The sequence below is a fragment of the Pinus tabuliformis genome, chromosome 8 (assembly GCF_031772625.1).
Source record: "Pinus tabuliformis cultivar Carrire ecotype Pingquan chromosome 8, CPIR1, whole genome shotgun sequence".
Classification (NCBI taxonomy): domain Eukaryota; kingdom Viridiplantae; phylum Streptophyta; class Pinopsida; order Pinales; family Pinaceae; genus Pinus; species Pinus tabuliformis.
Genome location: NC_142294.1, coordinates 1,065,274,418 through 1,065,294,081, shown reverse-complemented (window position 1 = coordinate 1,065,294,081; position 19,664 = coordinate 1,065,274,418). Strand labels below are relative to the sequence as shown.

At 30.7% G+C, this 19,664-nt stretch overlaps 1 protein-coding gene across 1 annotated transcript; it reads right to left on the bottom strand.

Moving 5' to 3' along the window:
- Window positions 1–3,410: 3,410 nt before the first annotated feature.
- Window positions 3,411–7,213, bottom strand: LOC149239015 (sugar transport protein MST3-like). The gene is made up of 4 exons (XM_089367049.1): window positions 6,918–7,213; window positions 6,404–6,723; window positions 5,624–6,250; window positions 3,411–4,333 (listed from the first exon to the last, which is right to left on the bottom strand). Exons 1-4 carry the CDS (start codon window positions 7,054–7,056, stop codon window positions 3,818–3,820), a joined length of 1,602 nt encoding a protein of 533 aa, XP_089223175.1. The 5' UTR covers window positions 7,057–7,213; the 3' UTR covers window positions 3,411–3,817.
- Window positions 7,214–19,664: the final 12,451 nt, after the last annotated feature.

Sequence of the window (19,664 nt, the reverse complement as noted above, 5' to 3'; positions counted from 1 at the left end):
ACCCTTCACGAGGGTTGGACTCATTAATTCATGACAGAGAAAACATTAATACATAGCATGGACGATTTTACTTAATAAATGGTTTTCTAAACTTGCACATGTTGTGGAATGTGGTATATTTACCAAAATTCATTAAACGCCTTAAACTCTATGATGTGTTGCATTCACTCATACGTATTTACCAAAATTCATTAAATGCCTTAAACTCTCTGATGTGTTTGGGAAATGTCAACGATGTAATTCTACTCACAGTGTTCATTAAATGCCTTAAACTCTGTGATGTGTTGAATAAAAGTCAACCATGTAATTCTACTCACACTCTTCATTAAATGCCTTAAACTTTGTGAAGTGTTGCATTCACTCATACTTGTTTACTAAAATTCATTAAATACCTAAAATTCATTAAATGCCTTAAACTATGTGTTTCAGAAAAGTCAACGATGTAATTCTACTCAAACTTTAGTCCTTCCGTCTCCAAACAAAGTCACAACCTCCAAAATACTTTTGTTCTGACAAATATGATCACTATGACAGTGTGACAGTGTTTAACGCAGTGGTTAGGATTAATTTTCCAACAAGCACAAACCAATTTACCAATTAATTTTCTTAAATTTTATAATTTATAATTATTTATTCTATATAATTATAGCATTGAATTATCAATACTATTAAAAAAACAGGGTTCAATGCTGGTAATAACTAACAACTATTTTGAAGAAAAACAAGAACCCAAATTAAGAGTAATAAGTAACAACTACTTTTTTTCCAGTACAAAAAAAGCTTGATTGTATTATATAAAAGATATAAAAACAACATATTACATCTAGATATAGCCGGATAAAGAGATATAACCAACCCTGTACAAAACGGTAGAGGAAAGGAAAGCAAGTCCAGATATGACGTATGGCCAAAAATCCCCCATAGCAGGCAAAAAGACAGAAAGATATGTGCTTCAAAAGAAGCAATCAACCAGAAGGATAAACAGATAGCATAATAGCGAATCCAGAAAATTCTAGAATTCCAAAAATGTTCATTTCTACCACCAGTAAAGGAAAGTGCGAAATATACTATAAATCAGTGTCCTAGAAATATATGCCTCAGAATTCTGCCATGAAAAAAGAGGTTATGTATCAGGGAGTGAGAATTTCTGAATGGAATAAGTTTCAGCTTCAATTTTTACATCCATATTCCAAAAACCCATTTGTGAAAAGAGTCATTTTTTTGATAATATATCAGTTTGAGAATTTTGTACTTTGTTGATATGCTAAATAATAAATACCTTGAGAATTTTGTACTTTGTTGATATGCTAAATAATAAATAGTATATTCATTAAGAAAAAACAAAAACGCAAATTAAAATAAGAACTCAGAATTGTCATCAATAATGGTAGAGACAGTGACACATCGAAATAATAAAAGGTGGAAGCTATTCAATCCCTATCAATATCACAAATTGAAGTTTGAAATAGATACACGTTATGCAGAGTGAAAAACAAATAAGTGCACATCAAAGGAACTGTTTGAATAAAATAAAAAACGCCATTATTAAGGCAGTTGATTGGGCATGGTCACTTCATACATCACCGCCAATCTTTTACACACATTTGGATTCATCCCTTATTTGCCCCAACCCAGTCAGTTGACGGGATAATCATGTGCTTTACATTTGAAATCCATTTAACAAGTGACCGAGGTTGGCGTTCCCACAACAATGGCTATTTGAGAAAACGTATATATGGGGTATGTAAGTAGTATCAATCAACTTCATTTACAGCAGCTCCGGAGGAAATAAATACCTAGGTGGCTTCTCTTTAGGCTCCATTTCGCTTCCAGCAACTCATTTTGGGAGCCAAGTTAAGCACTGATAATAACCATTACGTATTATTTTGACCTGATAAAATGATGGAGGGGGAATAACTCAGAGTAGGGATCAGCAATTTAAGTCCTATAAAATGAGTTTGTAAAAACTGTTTTTCAAGCTTAGTTGGTAGAACTGGTGTCAAATAGTCTACTCTTCTCATATTCATGAGAAATGTGTTTGTTTGGAAAGGTCACATTGTTGTTTGAAGCTATTTATTTCAATTTAATCGTTTGCGAGACAATTTATTAAACAAACCATATTTTTTTACTTGCTGAAAATAAAAAAAATAAAATAACTAAAAAGTAAAAATAATAAAACGAGGTTAGTAGTCCAGCAAAATCAACCATGAGTAATACATATTGCGTCATCAAATAGAGGGGATTAATTACACCAAGTTACTTAATACATGGTTTGGCTCACACCATTGTTGTTTATATGGCGTTATCTTATTTGATATTGGATTGTAAATATTTTAGTGAAAACCATTTTGTTCAGAGCCTGATATTTGTTCAGCGTCCCCCAGCTTATGTAAACCACTTCGCACCTTATCAATTTTGACATCCTTGAATAGAGCCGTAACCCTAACAATGTCGATATCAAAACACTAGCACATGAAATGACGAGTGACAAAATTAACATTTTTTTCACTTTAAAATGATTAATAAAATATTGACAAATAATAAAAAAAAATACACTAACAAAACTATTATATCCCATCAAAACACTCTAAACCAATAATAAGAAAAAACAAATATTATAAAATTATTTTAATAATTTAAAAAAACACTTGAATAAAAAAATAAAATAAAAAATTGGAAAACTTTAATTATGCAAAAGAAAATCTGTGAAATTATTAGTAAATCAGCGCGCTTTGACAGAAAGGCGAAAAGCTATAGTAGCAAGGACTAACAAAATACCACACATTAAACCTAACATAAAAAAGTGAGGAAAACATCAAAGTAATTTTTTGCAGGGCACTCACTGTCCACAATCGCAATGTCACTAGCGTCAAAGTTTTTAATATGAAAAGTTCAATAAATTGAAGTCACGTACCACATAATCTTATTATTTGATCGGTCTCTCAAAATTTTAAAGATGAATAATTTTAAAAGGGAGGATTTTTACAGGCGATTAATAATTTATCTTCATTCCTTTCCATATTTAAATAATTTATTATTTATTAAATATAAGTAATTTATTTATTATTATTGGTAAATATTTTGATTTTTTTTTAAATTTCAACAAAATTACAAATTTTTATTTTTCCAAATTATTTTTTAAATACATAAATAAATTTAACATTCAGAAAAATCTTCAAAATTATATATATGTGTTTCCAACAAAATTACCGAAAAATATTTCCATAAAATCCAAAATGTAAAAATCTAAACTATTTACTGAAATTAATATAATATCAAAATTGAAAACATAAAGGAGTGATGAAAAACATTATATTCTCAAAAACTGTCCACGAAGTTGATGTCAGTAGACAATAATTATCCATCTTTTAGTAAAAATCTGGAAATGAAAGCATAAATTGAAATTATATAATTTACTTGGGATGAACAAATTGAAACTATATAATTTGCACGACACAACCTGCCTTCAGAATTTCGCAGGGGTGGATAATTTTAGGAATGCTAACCAACAACTTACTCGTGAAATTTCAATTGTTTGTTCAAACTTTTCTACATTATAATAACACAGGATGTCAACATCTAAGATCGTGATAACCGCATTTACAACACAAAAATTCGAATATCACTGACCACGATTCGATTCGGATCTCCTGCATCTACACGCAGGCATCACGATTCGGATTTTGTCGATTAGGGTTACGCACTTGTGCAAAATTGATAGAAGGAGGAGCCACTTTCGAAGGGCGTTGAAGTTTTTTAGTCGTTTTGCCTGTACACCTCAAAGCTCTTATCATTCCCTTTCGTTTTGTTTTTGTGGTTAAGAAGTGGTAGTGGTAGTGGTAGGGATGCCATTTTCTACCAATTCCAGGTTTTTTTGGCGGCCCAACAGGTCAGAGGATTGAACAGTCTCATCGTCAGGGGTGGAATAATCTAAATTCATTTTGCTCCAAAACCAGTGCTCTTTCCACACGCGTGTCATCCCTTCGATAGGCACATTTTTGGTCTCCGGGAGGAGAAAATAGACAAACAGAGTCATGATCACTGTCCAGGCGGCATAAAATAGAAATATGCCGAATCTCAAATGGCAGAGCATGGACAGGAAAGCCTGTGCCAACACAGAGGTGGCCAACAGATTCACCGAAACGTTGATAGTTTGCCCTGCGGAACGAATTTCAAGGGGGAAAATCTCACTGGGAACCAACCAGCTGAGAGGGCCCCACGACCATCCAAAGGCAAGGGCATAACCGCAGAACAAGAACACGGTAAACAATTTGTATCCCTGGCTCATTCCATCCTCTCCAAACTTGGACGCCAGGATAATGGCAATCAACACCTGCAATTCAATGGCAAAGACTTAAGACTTAGTAACTAAAGCTGGTATCTGAAAACAAATTTCAACATCAAATTCATTCAGGTAAAAATTATAGCCAGCAAAGATTGCAATTCTAAGATTGGGTTTGAAAAGCCCGGACTCACAGGGTTAGCTGAATTGCTCAAGGTCCAAGGTCAATTCTCTTTCAGGTTTGTTTTTGATTTGTTTGATCTTTTGAGTTGGATCTAACTCAAAAAATTTATATATATATATATATATATATATATGCAAAAAAATAGATTGTTTTAAAAAAATACATAGATGGTAGCAAGATCATGATCTTAAAATGATTAAATTATTATCAAAAAATAGTTTTTTTTACCTAATCTTTCTATATAAAAATATATAATTGGTCGATTCTAACTAAGTTATCGGCATGAACAGTCAAACAATCAATCTGTAAAGGACAAACAGATTGTGGCAAGATCATGGTCATAAAATGATATTATTTTATGCCGAAATCATTAAAAAATAATTAGTTCCTTTGTTACAGAATCTTTTTGTACAAAAATATTTAATTGATCAATTCTAACTGAGTTAACAGCATAAACAGTCAAACAATCAAACTGTAGAAGACAAACAAAGGATGACTAAGTCCGAGTCTATTTATATAAAAGTATATAATTGGTCAATTCTAACTGAGTTATCACCATCAACAGTTAAACAATCAAACTGTAAAATACAAACAGAGGATGACTAAGTCAGAGTCTTTTTATGTAGAAATATATAGTTGGTCAATTCTAACGAAGTTATCAGCTTCAACAGTTAAACAATGACACTGTAAAATACAAACAGAGGATGACTAAGTCAGAGAACCTTAACAGCTAAAATCTAGGCAGAGAATGATGTCCTTGATTATGAAAAAAATAAAAAAGGATGTTAACAACGAAATGTATGAGATGTTATATTGATACAGTACCAGGAAGACAGAATCGCTCAATTGGAATGAAAATCTGAGTAAATTATTGAGTATGCCAATAGGGAAAAAAAGAAAAAGAAAAAGTATATTAGACATGGGGATATATTCAATATCAAGATCACCAAAACTAATAATGGAATGATTTCAGAGATTTTATCTCGACTTCCTTGCATTTAAATAAGAAATATTATACTTTTCAGTATAGATGAATCTCAGTTCTGAATCTATTATTCATAAAAAAGGGAAAAAGAAACCTGTTGCAAACCAACCAACTTCAGATATATATGGAGGGGGAACTTAAATGGCAACCAAATGGAATGGACGCAACTTACCTGGCAGATGATCATCTGTAGTCCACCCTCGAGGAACAGGGCCCTCCGTCCTAACCTGTCAACAATAAAAATGGAGACTACGATGGAAACCAAACTCATCACTCCAAGAATAGCTGCAGCCAAGAGAGAAGCCTGTGACCCAAATCCTATGGTCTTGAAGATGAGTGGAGCATAAAACGCGACGATGTTGAAACCCGCGAGCTGCTGAAAACAGGGAATGGCCAGAGCCATGACCAGATGAGGCCTGTATTTCCTTTTGGCAATGTTGCGGAAGGGATGCTTCACTTTCTTGGAAATGTCGCTGGCTTCTATTAAGTCCTGCAACTCCTCCTGCACGTCTGGCGTCCCGCGGATCCTCACCAGCACAGCCCTGGCTTTCTCCATTTGCCCCCTTTCAATTAGACTGTTGGGGGTGTCGGGTAGGGTGAAGGAACCTGTCAACATTATCAATGCTGGGACAGCTACCAGCCCCAGAGAGAGACGCCACCCCCAATTCTGGATCTTGGCAGCGAAATAGTTTACCAGATTCGCAGCAAGGATCCCAGTTCCTAGGAATAGTGTGAAGCCAATATTGAGAGCTCCCCTCAGTCTGGGAGGGGCCATTTCCGACAAATAAATAGGCACACACTGAGAAGCATGACAATTCATATCAATATTCAGCATGAGTACCTTACTCTGATTTTAATAAAAATGGAAAAGGGGTAAAAAGGGGTGTAATCGTTTGAAGGTTTTTCCAAACACGAGTTGAAAAAGAAAACTAATATTCAGAAATGAGCTTACTTGAATAGCGAAACCCAAGCCCAAACCAAGAAAAATACGTCCAAGGAAGAGCATGACTACATTGACTGCAGCGCCACTGAGAGCCGCACCAGTGAGGAATGTGAGACTGCCCACCAGCATTGACTTCTGGCGTCCGAAAACTCTTGTTATGGCCGAGGCCATGAAAGAGGATACCATTCCAGCTATGTAAAGGGAAGAAGTGAAGAAAGTCAGTATCTGGCTGTCGAACTTGCAGTAGTCACTGGTCTTGGCCGTGGATTCCTTTCCATAAACGTTTGGGAAAAATTTCTTCAGGAAAGACTCCATGGATGTAACTCCACCTGTAAAACATGGTATTGAGGATGGAATTGTTTATGACCCTTTGTTACAAACATCAAAATTGGTTACGAGACTTTGTGATAAACATCAAAAGTGGTTGTGAAACTGTGTTGCAAACATCAAAATTGGTTACACATCTTTTTTTAAAATGAATGATTACAGGCGTTAGCCAAGATTGCGAGTTTTGTGTTGTTACCCGTTATTCCAATGTCATAGCCAAAGAGGAGCCCTCCTGTGGCTGCAACGACGCAAGTGACCAGCACATACACAGTCATTCCACCTGCATAGTTCTTCTGCACAACAGGACCAGTGGCCACAAACCCACCTCCTGCCATGATGACTCAACACTGAACAACAAGTTCAGGCTTCACTTCAATAAGTACTTGATTTCTAAGGCAGATCCAAGTCCACTCTGAACTTGGAAACATGCATGTGTATATCGCTTGTGTACATGCGGGGACCTCCTTAATCTACACCGTCATCAGTGTGCGACTAAGTCTTAAATCCTACCAGTCAATGCTGATCCATTCTCAGCAACCCCAATAGATTCCACGCTGGTCAGTCCTAATCATGTTATGGAAAAGTTTGAAAATTGTATCCTTCATTCTCAGCAACCCAATAGATTCCATGCTCGTCAGTCTTAATCATTTGATGGCAAAGTTTTGAAAAAATAATTTAATTTTTAGCGAGACAAAAGTAAATTACACGCAATTATATATATATAAAATTTAAAAATGATACATATTTAAATAATATATATATATATATTATTGAAACCGTGTTAAAATTCAATAAAAAATGATATTTTAATATTTTGTAATTTCACATACTATAACTAATGAGTTAGGTTTTCTTTTAAAGTATTTCAAAGTGTTAAATAGGGTAGGTTTTGGTTTTCTTTTTTCTTAAGAGTCAATTTTGCTTAAAATTTAAGAGTGATTTTTAAAATTTAAGAGTGATTTTTTAGAATTATAAGTTGTGTAATATTTAAAATTTTAATTTTCATTCAAAAATACATGTTAAACAATCTCAAATCATGATTAGTGTTGTTAAAAATAATTATAAAACTTTAAGTATAATCACAAAATCAAATATTTTTATGAATACCCATACGCAAGATGATGTAATCTATGTATCCATATGATATATCAACATTGTATCTTATATTTATATTTTGAGTATACTCCAATATTGCTAGACCATAGAGTCATGTTCATTCTATATCTCATTAAAAAGGGAAAAATTGTAATAGATCTTGAGGTTTTTGTTGTTGAAGGGTGATAACTCTACAAAAATACTAAATTAAAACAATGAAGAGATAATACTTGTGCTATAGGCCTCTACTGACAAGACAATCTAACATGAGTACATCCATTGCTTATTATTTGGGTTAATATGTTCATGAAGTGGAGCTTACCAAGATCAAGAGAAACTTGAAACTAAGGAAACTACTCATTAAGACCACCAAGTACGTATTGTTAAAAAAATTATGAAACTTTAAACATAATCACAAAATCAAATATTTTTATGATAAAATAATATGAAGCTTTAAACATAATCACAAAATCAAATATTTTTATGAATACCCATACAAGAGATGCATTGACATTGCATCTTATATTTATATTTTGAGTATACTACAATATTGCAAGACCATGGAATCATGTTCATTCTATATCTCATTAAAAAGGGAAAATTTGTAATAGATCTTGAGGTTTTTTTGTTGAAGGGTGATAACTCTACGAAAATACTAGATTAAAACAATGAAGAGATCCTACTTGTGCTATAGGCCTCCATTGACAAGAAAATCTAACATGAGTACATCCATTGCTTATTAATTGGGTTAATATGTTCATGAAGCGGAGCTTACCAAGATTAAGAGAAACATGAAACTAAAGGAAGCTACTCACTAAGACCGCCAAGTATGTTATTGGGGATGTTAGAGCATAATCCCCAATGTATAAAATTGATGATAATAAAAAGAGTGTTATAGTCTCCTTAGATTTCTTAAGAATCCCATACACATTCAACAATGTTGCTCCAAGTTCCTTGATCTTGGGATGTGAATGAGGCAAGGGCGGAGAAAGCTATGGGGAATTCTCAAAATATTTGCAAAGTATTGTTACAATGATGCGAATGACAAGATTTATTTTGTGGAAGTTCATATTTAAAGTTAATAAAAAACATACAAGTTAGAAAATTTCACCAAGTTTAATGGATTTTTCAATCCTAAACATTATCCTTAAATAGTTTTATGTGAAACAAATAAAAACTATGCACTATGTTTATGATGAGCTTGATGGAACTCATATAACACTGGTGGATTGTTGAGATATTTACATGTTTTGTTCCGGTTATCTATTATACTAGTGGGATGCTTTGAATTGCATACTAAATGGTTGAGAGACCCACCAGAATCCTCAAGTAACACAATATCAGATACCAAAGCTATAACCATGTCATGAATTTTAATAGGCAAACCGATAGAATTATGAGTGAAATAAAATAACTGCGAATCAACATGTTCAATACTATTACTAAGATGAAATATGTGAACATGAAAATAAAGAGAAGACTTGATTTATGTGGGTTTGCTCAATATATTTTACTCCTAAGAGTTGGCATTCAAGAACTCATTTGTAATTAATATTACTACAAGATCTCATCGGACATCATTATAATTTACATCCATAAACTATGAATAATTGCTTTGGTCTTTTACAAAGCTAATAGTGATTGCAAAGATAACAAAAGAATGACATTTATGGCTACTTTGGGATTCAAAAACATGAACTATGTAAATGTGATATGCTAATTTCAATATTGACAAGAATTGACAATGCTCCTAACACATGATTTGGAGTGTGGATTCACAAAATTCCAAATGTTTGTGACATAGATTTAAGATTTCACTTTTTCTCTCAACTTCCATCTCTAGGAAGTGCAATAGTTTCCATTCATTTTGACAATAAAAAATGAATCTAAGCCTTTTTGGGAGAAGTTTTCATTAAGTAACACATAAAATTGTGCATACATTAATGTGATAGTAAAATATTTATCTAGCTATATGTTATGTGATGGATTTAATACCGTAGAAAGATACTTTGTATCATAAAATAATAAAAATATGACTAAAATAAAGATGATTTTAATCTTTCAATACCAACAAAAATTATCATATAATAAACTAATACTCATTACACAACCAAAAATAGAAAATAAAAACATTAATAAATTATTAAAAATCTAATCCTCCCTTTGGCATTTAATAATATTTATTTATCGTTTTTCATAAGTAATAAGTTAATATAAAAATTACACTTTTAAAATAAGTTTGAACATTTTTTAGTTAAAATAAATTTAAATCAAAATTCAATTTTCTATCCTAATTTCAATTTGTTTACCATTTATATATTTTCTTAGCAAACATATAATTAAATATTTATAATTTGACTGGTTTTCGATATAGATACATATAATTAAATATTTATTGTTTATTGGTTTTCGATATAATTAAATATTTATACTTTGATTTGTTTTCCACCACTATACTAATGTAAAATGTTTTATTTAATTTTTACTTTGATTTGTTTTCCACCACTATGCTAATGTAAAATGTTTTATTTAATTTTTTCCACTCCCGTTAACAATCATTATAACCATGCCGAATGTTTTATTTAATTTTTTAATTTGATTTGTTTTCCCTCCTTCTAACAAAGTACCTTGCATTAGTGATGTTAAGAGCGAAAATGATCGAAGTATGGCAAGCTGACTACACTCGTGCAAATCACATGCTTTGCAAAATGAAATTCAAATGCGTTTGGATCCTTATACTCCCATTTCTTTTCTTTCGTTCAATCACCTCTTAATGTTATTATTAGTCCTTGCCTGGGACTAATAGCGATCTATTTAGTGTTGACGGCGTATTAATTTTTTGTTTGACCAAAAATATTGATGTGTATCACAATTTTAACCAAAGTTTTCATGTTAAAAAATAATATGAAATTTATTATGTAATTGTTGATTGGCCAATAAAATTGAGGGTCTTATTGCGGGCTTCACAGGTTTCAAGACGGGTAAAAGTAAGATATCCTAAGCTTTGGTAGCTCTTCTGCATGTCCTTGCGGCAAACTTTTCTGATATCCAAAGTTTTCAGGTGCAAAAGATATTCAACTTTTCTGCTATCCAAGGTTTTCTCATGCAAAAGATTTTTATATCCAAACTAAATATTCTGGTGCAAAAGATTTTTATATCCAAACTAAATATAATTCACTGAAGATTTTTATATCCAAATTACATATAATTCACTGACACGAACTTTGCCACATGGCTATCTGCATGCTGAAGCTCTAGTGGGCTTTCTGCATGCGGCAGCTCTGGTGCTATCTGTAGGGGAGCAAGTTGATTTCTCATTATGAGTCATTGTTGTCATGTAGGCCGCGCCCTTCTGGTTTCTTTTATAAGCAAGGTACTTCGATAATATGACATATAATCTCTAGGTTCTGGACCAGGGTTTCGACCATGGGGCCAAGACTGTGTTCTGAGTTTTCTAGCAATTGCTAGAGTTGGATTGTGGCTGTTTTTTTAATCATGGTTTGTTCCCAATTTCTGATTGATCTTTCTAGAGGTGCAGAAATGTTCTTTTCCTTTATTTTCCCCGGAAATTGTATGGCATTATTATTGCTGCTTTGTGAATGGTGCTCAATCACGCAGATTTGTAATATGCCCTTGTATGTTTTCTTGATAAATTGAGGTAGTCCTGCAACTATTTGTAGGCGCACCTACTGTGAGTGTTTTTGCAATCTGTATGCTGATTAAGCGTGAACATTTACTTTAGAAATTGTGATTGAAAAAACATGGCAGTCTCACTGGTGTGGTGTCAGTGGCGGTCAAATTCAGTTCACAATACATTCTTTGGAGTAAATGCAGGTATGTAATCTTCCCTCATGTTTTCTAGATAACAGCTTTGTTTTTGGACACAATCCTGCAATACTTGCAGGTACCTACTGTTTTTTTGAGTTTTTGCAATCTGCGCATGATGATCAAGAGTACCTACTGTTTTTTTGAGTTTTTGCAATCTGCACATGATGATTAAGAGTATTCCCTCAATCAGAGCATATATTTTCTAAATTTGAGAGTCTAATTTTGTGTTCATCAATTGTTGGAAAACTGTCTGTGCCACAAGCTGCAAAAAAAACAGCTAGTAGAGATTTCTAGTCACTATTTAGATCAATTAATGGTGACCCATGAAAATAGCTACATGATTACTATAAGAATTTTAGCTCCAAAGAGCTACATATTACATACAATTTCTAGAACCTTGGAAACTTTGTATCTGTAAACGAACCACCTTCTAAATCGATTCTCTTGTTGGTAAGACTTCCATATTATCTGGGTGAATGAAATGAAACAGAGCAGCAGTGTTATTCAAGAGAAATCAAATTTATACCTTCCAAATCCATTCTTGTGTGTTTAAGACTCATATTTCATGTGTCGATGAAATGCAATGGAGAAACATTGTTATTCAAGAGAAATCAAATTTCATAATTCATTCATATTTCCCTGAGTGGTACGAAACTTGAATATACAGAGGTCCATTTTGGAATCCGAGAGTTAAAATTCTAAGGTTTGGACTGTTGGAATTTCAACAGTTATCCTGAAATCTTTAAGAGCCATATATTTACAAAAGGCATTCCAAAAGTGGGACGTACTCTTTCTGGAGGTGATTATTTAACATGTAAAATGCATTCTGACTAAAACTTGCCTCACTCTAATCTTAGACAAACGTGAATGTCGACAAACTTAAATTACCATACTATTTTGTTCTCCTTGCTAAACCTTTTGAAGGCTTACGCCAAACCCAAATTCCTACCACATGCTTTGGGAGAGAAATCTTTGTAAAAGAAACGAAAATATTTCCTCATTTTCCAAGTTTACATCCTCAATTGATATATTTTTTTTTGATTTGGTAAGGATTTTGTCACCTATTTACTCTTACAATGTCTAAAGGTAACTCGCTTCAGCATTGGTTATTGGTGTTATTTATGGGTGACTAGAAGTTTATTACTCATTTATAATTTTCTGTTACTTGACAGACTTTATATTAAGATCAAGTTTATGTCAGTCAGTTGTGCTTTTATGTTAGTTAATGGATATTTACGTAAAGTCCTAGTTATCCCACACGCAAAAGACAGAAGCCAAAGGGGGACCATTACCTATAAACAGGCTTTTAGGTATTAGAGTAGTCATTTTGGGAATGAGTTATTATAGGTAGTCTGTAAGAAACTATTGTTGGCCAAGTACGATCCTGAGTTGGTGACAATTTGAAAAATAAAGCTGGATCTGTTCACTGATATCTGCTATCAATTTGAAAAATAAAGATCAATTTGAAAAATAAAGCTGGATCTGTTCACTGATATCTGCTATCAGTGCCAGTGCTGAAATATATTGTTTCAATTACTGCTGTTATTACTGAACTTATTGCTGTTACCGCTTATTTTCCCTGTTGTTTACTACTATTAGTGCCATATTACCGCTTATTTTCCCTGTTGTTTACTACTATTAGTGCCATATTAGTTTCAGATGTATTAGTTAGTGCCATATTAGTTTCAGATGTATTAGTTTCCAGGTTCCATATATCTGCTGCTAGTTTTTTCAGTTATTAAAATTAGATTCCAAATTAGGTTAGGGTAAAAAAAGCTTTGGGATTAGGTTAGGGTAAAAAAAACTTTGGGATAAAGTTTTAGTAGAAAAAAGGAATTGCAGAAATATATGCCCATTTTCTTAGTTTGACATCCTCAATTGCTGGTTATGAATCTCATTAATATAAATTGTTATAATACTAATTAATTTCACAATGTATTTGTAAAAATGTTAATTAATTTCACATGATATACAACTTTGTAAAAATATTAATTAATTTCACATGATATACAATGCTGGTTATGTGCTTTTATTTTTGGCCATAAAAATATAACCTTTAGTTTTTTGGTTTGTTACAGTTTGTTGTAAAATAGTTTGATGCAGCAATGGAGGAGTGGCAGAAATAGAGACTCCTTTCATTTGAGCTTTCATTTGAGCTTCCATCTTCAGCTATAAGCATGCAGGTTATAATCCCAGGTGATGTTATTCAGTGAGATGTCCTACATAAGCAACAATGGAGGTATTGTTTTATTTTCGTTTGATTCTTTTCAAATCATAAGTCCGTTAAAAATTTTAACATGCAATTAGAATTTGTCAGGTTTATATTGACAGGGTTTTTGTTGTTGACTCGCATTGCAGAGAGGAGTAAACCCCTTTAAATATTTGGCGGTGGCGCTCGTTCATGCTCCAAATTCTTATTGAGATTTCCCTGACTAATATTAAGAGATTTTCATGGTTGATTCCCAGTAGTTGAAAAGGTCGCTGAGAAAACCCTTTTTATAAAATATTTGTATGTCCCATTTTTCTGCTCAGTAAGATTCACTTATGAGTGTTTAATGTGTGATTTTTAACCAGTTTTACCAGATTGATTTTCGTATGTGTTTACTTATTTTATGTGTGGTTGTTGGAGGCATTTACCACATTGTTGGTTTAGTACCGTTAATTTAAATTAAAATGTATATTATTTTTAATTTAGATTAAAATTACAGTGCCATTGCCATTGATTCATTTAGTTGTGTTTTAATTTTTAATTTATTAAAATAGATTTAAGTCTATAAAAATAGAATATTATTATTTTTTTAAGTGTATAAAATTACAGAAGCTGTAATTTTACAGAAAAAGGGCTAGAATAACATTCTTTTGTGCATCCATGTTACTGAATTATAAATATTTATATAAATTCAGTGTCAATCTTCTTTCTTGGTTAGGGTCAATAAGAAACTTTCTGCAATGTAATAATCGGGCGTCATACTGTTTTTAATATTATACTTGCATGGCTTTCCCGCTTTTCTTTCTTTGAGTTTTAAATAGTTATTTACGGCTTCCCGTCATCATCGCTGCCTTTTATTTCATAATATGGTAATTGTTTCTAAAGAATCTAAATAAATTTCCTAAAATACAAACAAAGAGAAAGATTGGTATACTTTATGGACTGGTTATAATTCGCTTTAAACCAACGATTTATATAGTATATAAACCTGTGTAGTATAACAATCCATATGACCTATACATTACACTTCAAATAATTTTAAATACATACATTTATATAGATCGTTTACAATTTTCAATTTATATAGTATATAAACCTGTGTAGTATAACAATCCATATGACCTATACATTACACTTCAAATAATTTTAAATACATACATTTATATAGATCATTGTATGAAGTACAATTTTATATGGATCCTTGCATGAAGTACAATTTTCATTCATTTTCCTTGTTTATATTATAAGGCTGAAATGGTTTCCGTTATAAATCAGGGCAACTAGACTACTGTTATCTGGATCTTGTTATTTGGATCTAGTTTTGGTGTTGGTCACGGTTAATAAGAAATGTTTTTGCAATGGAATAATTGGGTGTCGTGCTGTTCTGTTTTTAATATTATACTTATCTGTTCAATTTTTCTTTCTTGGAGTCTTAAAATACCTATTTATTTATTTATTTCCATTTGTAATACAGAAGGTCTAGTAGGTCTAGTATAGTTTATGGATTGGTTGTAATCGCTAAAGTTAACGATATAAACATGTGTTACTCTCTAAGAACAAATTTAAATACACTTTTATGTAGATCATTGTATGAAGTTCAATCTTCATTAATTTCAATTGTTTATATTATAAGGTTTAAATGCTTTCTGCTATATTGTTTTTTGGGGTGCTAGTTATATGGGTATGTTTTATGTATGATTATTGATTCCATCGGGAGTCGCGTTGTAATCAATAAGAATCTGTTAAATCTAAGCTGATTTCCAATTAATTAATTTATTGTTAAAAGATTTATATCATTAGTTAAACTTATATTATCATGATAAAAAAAGCTGATTTCCAATTAATTAATTTATTGTTAAAAGATTTATATCATTAGTTAAACTTATATTATCATGATAAAAAAAATTATATCGACAAATCATTCATATAATTATATTATAAAAATATTTAATATGAACATTAATGTGGGTTTAAGTAATTTTAATTATATTATAATTTTTTTTTTCTTGAGTATTCAATAGGATTCCAATAGTTCAATATATCACTTAGATTGAGGGACATTAATTTTATTAAATTTATATTCTTTTTAAATTTTTTTAATCATACACAATAAAAATTTATATAATTTTTTTTTATATATATATTATTGTTAAATACATTTCTTCATAATTGTTTTTTTCATACTTATAAAATAAATTTAATAATATAAATTTTAGAAAGCAGTTTATTCGTCCAAAGTGCAAGGCGGCCATATGCCCCTGTCTGGTAACAGAAGAAATGAAATGGGGAATTGGCATCGGCGAGTAATGGAGTGGACAATTCGTTCCAATTAGTGCTTGCCAACGGCAACAATTGTCACACACTTGCAACAGCGTTGGCATCGGCCAGTAATGGAGTGGACAATTCGTTTTGGACAATTCGTTCCAGTCTTGCCAATGGGAACAATTGTCACACACTTGCAACAATTGTAACCCCACGAGAATTTCTTTTCAAATAACTTGCTAATTTTTCGATTATATAGACAGGGACTACCGGCTACATGCAACACTTGTTATATTTCATATCTAAAATCTACTTTCCTCCTTTCACTAAATAACTTTGCGTCCCTAACGTTAATGCCAGAGTGGAAAGTATCTAAGTATGACAGTTTGTCTACCGGCATGCATATCGCATTGATCCTCCATTTAAATATTGTTATTTATATTTAAGGGATCCGTTGTAAGATTTATGTGCTGGAATATTAATTTTATTTTTAAACAATAGGTATTAATACTTTCAATTACATTAATAATATTAGTATTTTTTATTTTATTATTATTAATTAAGTTTTAAATTAATTGTAAAATTTATGTGTTTAATTATTATATTATTCTTATTGTTTTGTTTTACCATCAAAGTCCGTTATTGTTTAATGATTATTTTGTTTTATAATAAAAGTTAATTGTTAATTATAGATTTTTTAATTTATAAAAAAAATATATTTTACAATTTTAAGAAAAAAGGTAATTTTTTTGTTATTTAATATGTATTTTTGAATATATAAATGTATTCAGTATTTTGAAAAATCTTGAAACACTTGAATTCTGTTGATTAAACAATTTAAACTAGAGTTTTTTAAAATCTTTGCCTAATTTTAATTAAAATTAACTAATTAAAATAAAAATCATTTTATTTATAAATTAAACTACATCTTAATTAATTAATTATATATATATATATATATAAATAAAATTTCTAAAATTTAATTTGATTATTAATAATATATTAAATAAATAATCCGCATTTTATTTATACTCATATTTTTAGTTTTAATGAAAAACAAGTGTTGAAATTTATTTCAACCTTTAAGCTGCATAATTATTCTATTTTTAAGAATATTGAGATTTATCTCACACCTTAATCTACATAATTACTTGATTTTCAATTTTCAAGTAAAAAAAATATTCTGTCCACTTTAAAATATCACGTGTCAGCCTCTACTTTAATTAGGTTTTGATTTAGTGTAATCCAAATTCTTGACCGAAAAGATATTGATCAACCTTCTATCTTCATGATTATTCCATTTTAAAGAGTATTGACATTTATCTCCGACCTTAATTGGGATGATTATTCAATTTTCATTTTAAAAAAATGATTATGGGTAGGATTTTGTAATTTTAGATAATAATGTGTATTATATTATGGGTGAAATAATTCCCAGGTATGTATAGTTTTTAATTTAATTATATATTGAAAAATAATTTTAAAAATCATATTATTTAATTTTTTATTAATATAAACTCAATATATATTTTTAATTTAATTTTTTTTACTTCTCATAAATATATTAATTATTTATTTTTTCATTAATATTTTTTATATATTTTTATATTTTCCATTAATTTTAAGCTTTATTTTTTATATTTACTAATATAATTTTTTTTATTTTTATATACTTTAATATATTATGCTATTTTATCTTCGATATATATCCCCTAATATAAACTTATTTAGTATAATATTACTCCTCATAAAATCTCTAATATTACTCCTAATAAAATCTAGTACAAAATTCAATTCCATACACTTAAAAACAAAATCAAATAGAAAATTCAAAAGTAAGTGATTACAACCTTGAAGTATGTGAAACAAATCAAGTAGAGCATTAGAAAGTAAGTGATTACAACCTTGAAGTGTGTGGATTTTGGAGATATTAAGTGCAAAGCGTTACGAAGCATGTCATGGTCCGTTACCATGAATACGAATAATTATAATATAATTTTAGAGAATTAATTAAAACATCTAATAAATTTAGATTTATAATTTTAGAGAATTAATTAAAACATCTAATAAATTTAGATTTAAAATTATTTGATTAGTTTAAAAAATATTTTAATGTCTATAAAAATAGAGTTTAATTGTAATTATTTATAATATATTTTTTATTAAAAAAAAGGTTTTTTTTTAAGAATTTATGGGTTAGAGTGAAGTTGTTTGTATCACATTAATTTTAAATATATTTATTTAAGAATTTATAAGGTCCAAAGTTAATAATAACAATATTTATTGACATTAAACCATTACAATATCAAGGTATTATAACTTATCATATTAGTAGTAGGGATTTGAATTTAGTTGGGAAAGATAACAAGCATTGTGCCCAACCACATGAAATAATCAAAATTAATAATTATTTATAATAATATGAGTAAAATTTATATATTTTTACAATTAGTTTTTTTTCTTATTATTTTTTACAACAATTTAGTTAAAATCACCTGCAACCACAGAATAAAAAAGAAAAATAGATATATATATTTTCAAATTTTGTAAGAATAAATTTTGTTGGATGAAGTCCCAGAGGGGCAGCTCAATTGATGATAGGTGATCAAAGTAATGTGAAATCTATGAAAAGTGAGAGATCTAAGGTTCAAATCCCCCAGTTGTGACCTGGTTTGTGGAGAGGAGGACAAGTCATAGACCCCAAAGGAGGTTGAAATCCCTTGGTTGTGATCCAGTTAACGAAGAGAAAGACATGCCATAGACCCTAGAGATTTACTATTAGCTAAATCCCCCTGGTTGTGACTCCAGAACGGAGAGAAGGACAAGACAAACCCTAGAGAGGACAAGAGGAAAACAATACTTAAACCCTAGATATTTACTACTAGCTAAGTGGAGGAAAACAAGACTTAAACCTTAGAGATTTACTACTAGCTACGTGTATGCTAGTTACTCTAGGATTAAAAAAATAGACGAAATTATAACTATTAATGAAATAATATATTTTTGTTTAAGTTTGTCCACATTTATAACCTTTTTAATTTATATAATTACACTAAATATATATATATATATATATATATATATATATATATATCTATTAATTATTAATTACGCCATAAGAGGTTTCCCTCTGAAATAAAATTTCCTCTCAGATTATGTCTCCATTTGTGAGCTCTTGATTTAGGTGTTAGACGATTAAATTTGTTTGAGCCATCGAATTGATTCCACTGGTATTAAATTAAATTTAGTTAAAAATTATAAGAATCGCGACTGGCCATGCAGCACAACGACCTTGCCTTGTTCAGCATCACCCTTTCTCAACGATATTGGATCGCCCTTGCTGGGTCTTTTGAAGAATTTGTGGGTGAGCATATCTTTCTGTTAATAAAATCTTTGCTGATAGGGTCATGGAGGTCATTAGCCCTGATGAGGATTATGTATCATTTATGCGAAGGAGGTTCAATAAATATAAAGATAGCCTTCTTCCTTCACAGCCCATTTTCCTCTGAGATTTACCGCACTCTTCTGGTGCGTGAAGAGATTCTGATA

Bases quoted from the DNA above. Each gene is read 5' to 3' on its own strand.
- LOC149239015 (XM_089367049.1), bottom strand. From the start codon at position 7,056: ATGGCAGGAGGTGGGTTTGTGGCCACTGGTCCTGTTGTGCAGAAGAAC. The intron at 6,251-6,403 runs GTAAGCTCATTT...CATGCTTCTCAG, and splicing joins GCTTGGGTTTCGCTATTCAA to TGTGTGCCTATTTATTTGTC. The intron at 4,334-5,623 runs GTAAGTTGCGTC...ATTGAATTGCAG, and splicing joins TACAGATGATCATCTGCCAG to GTGTTGATTGCCATTATCCT.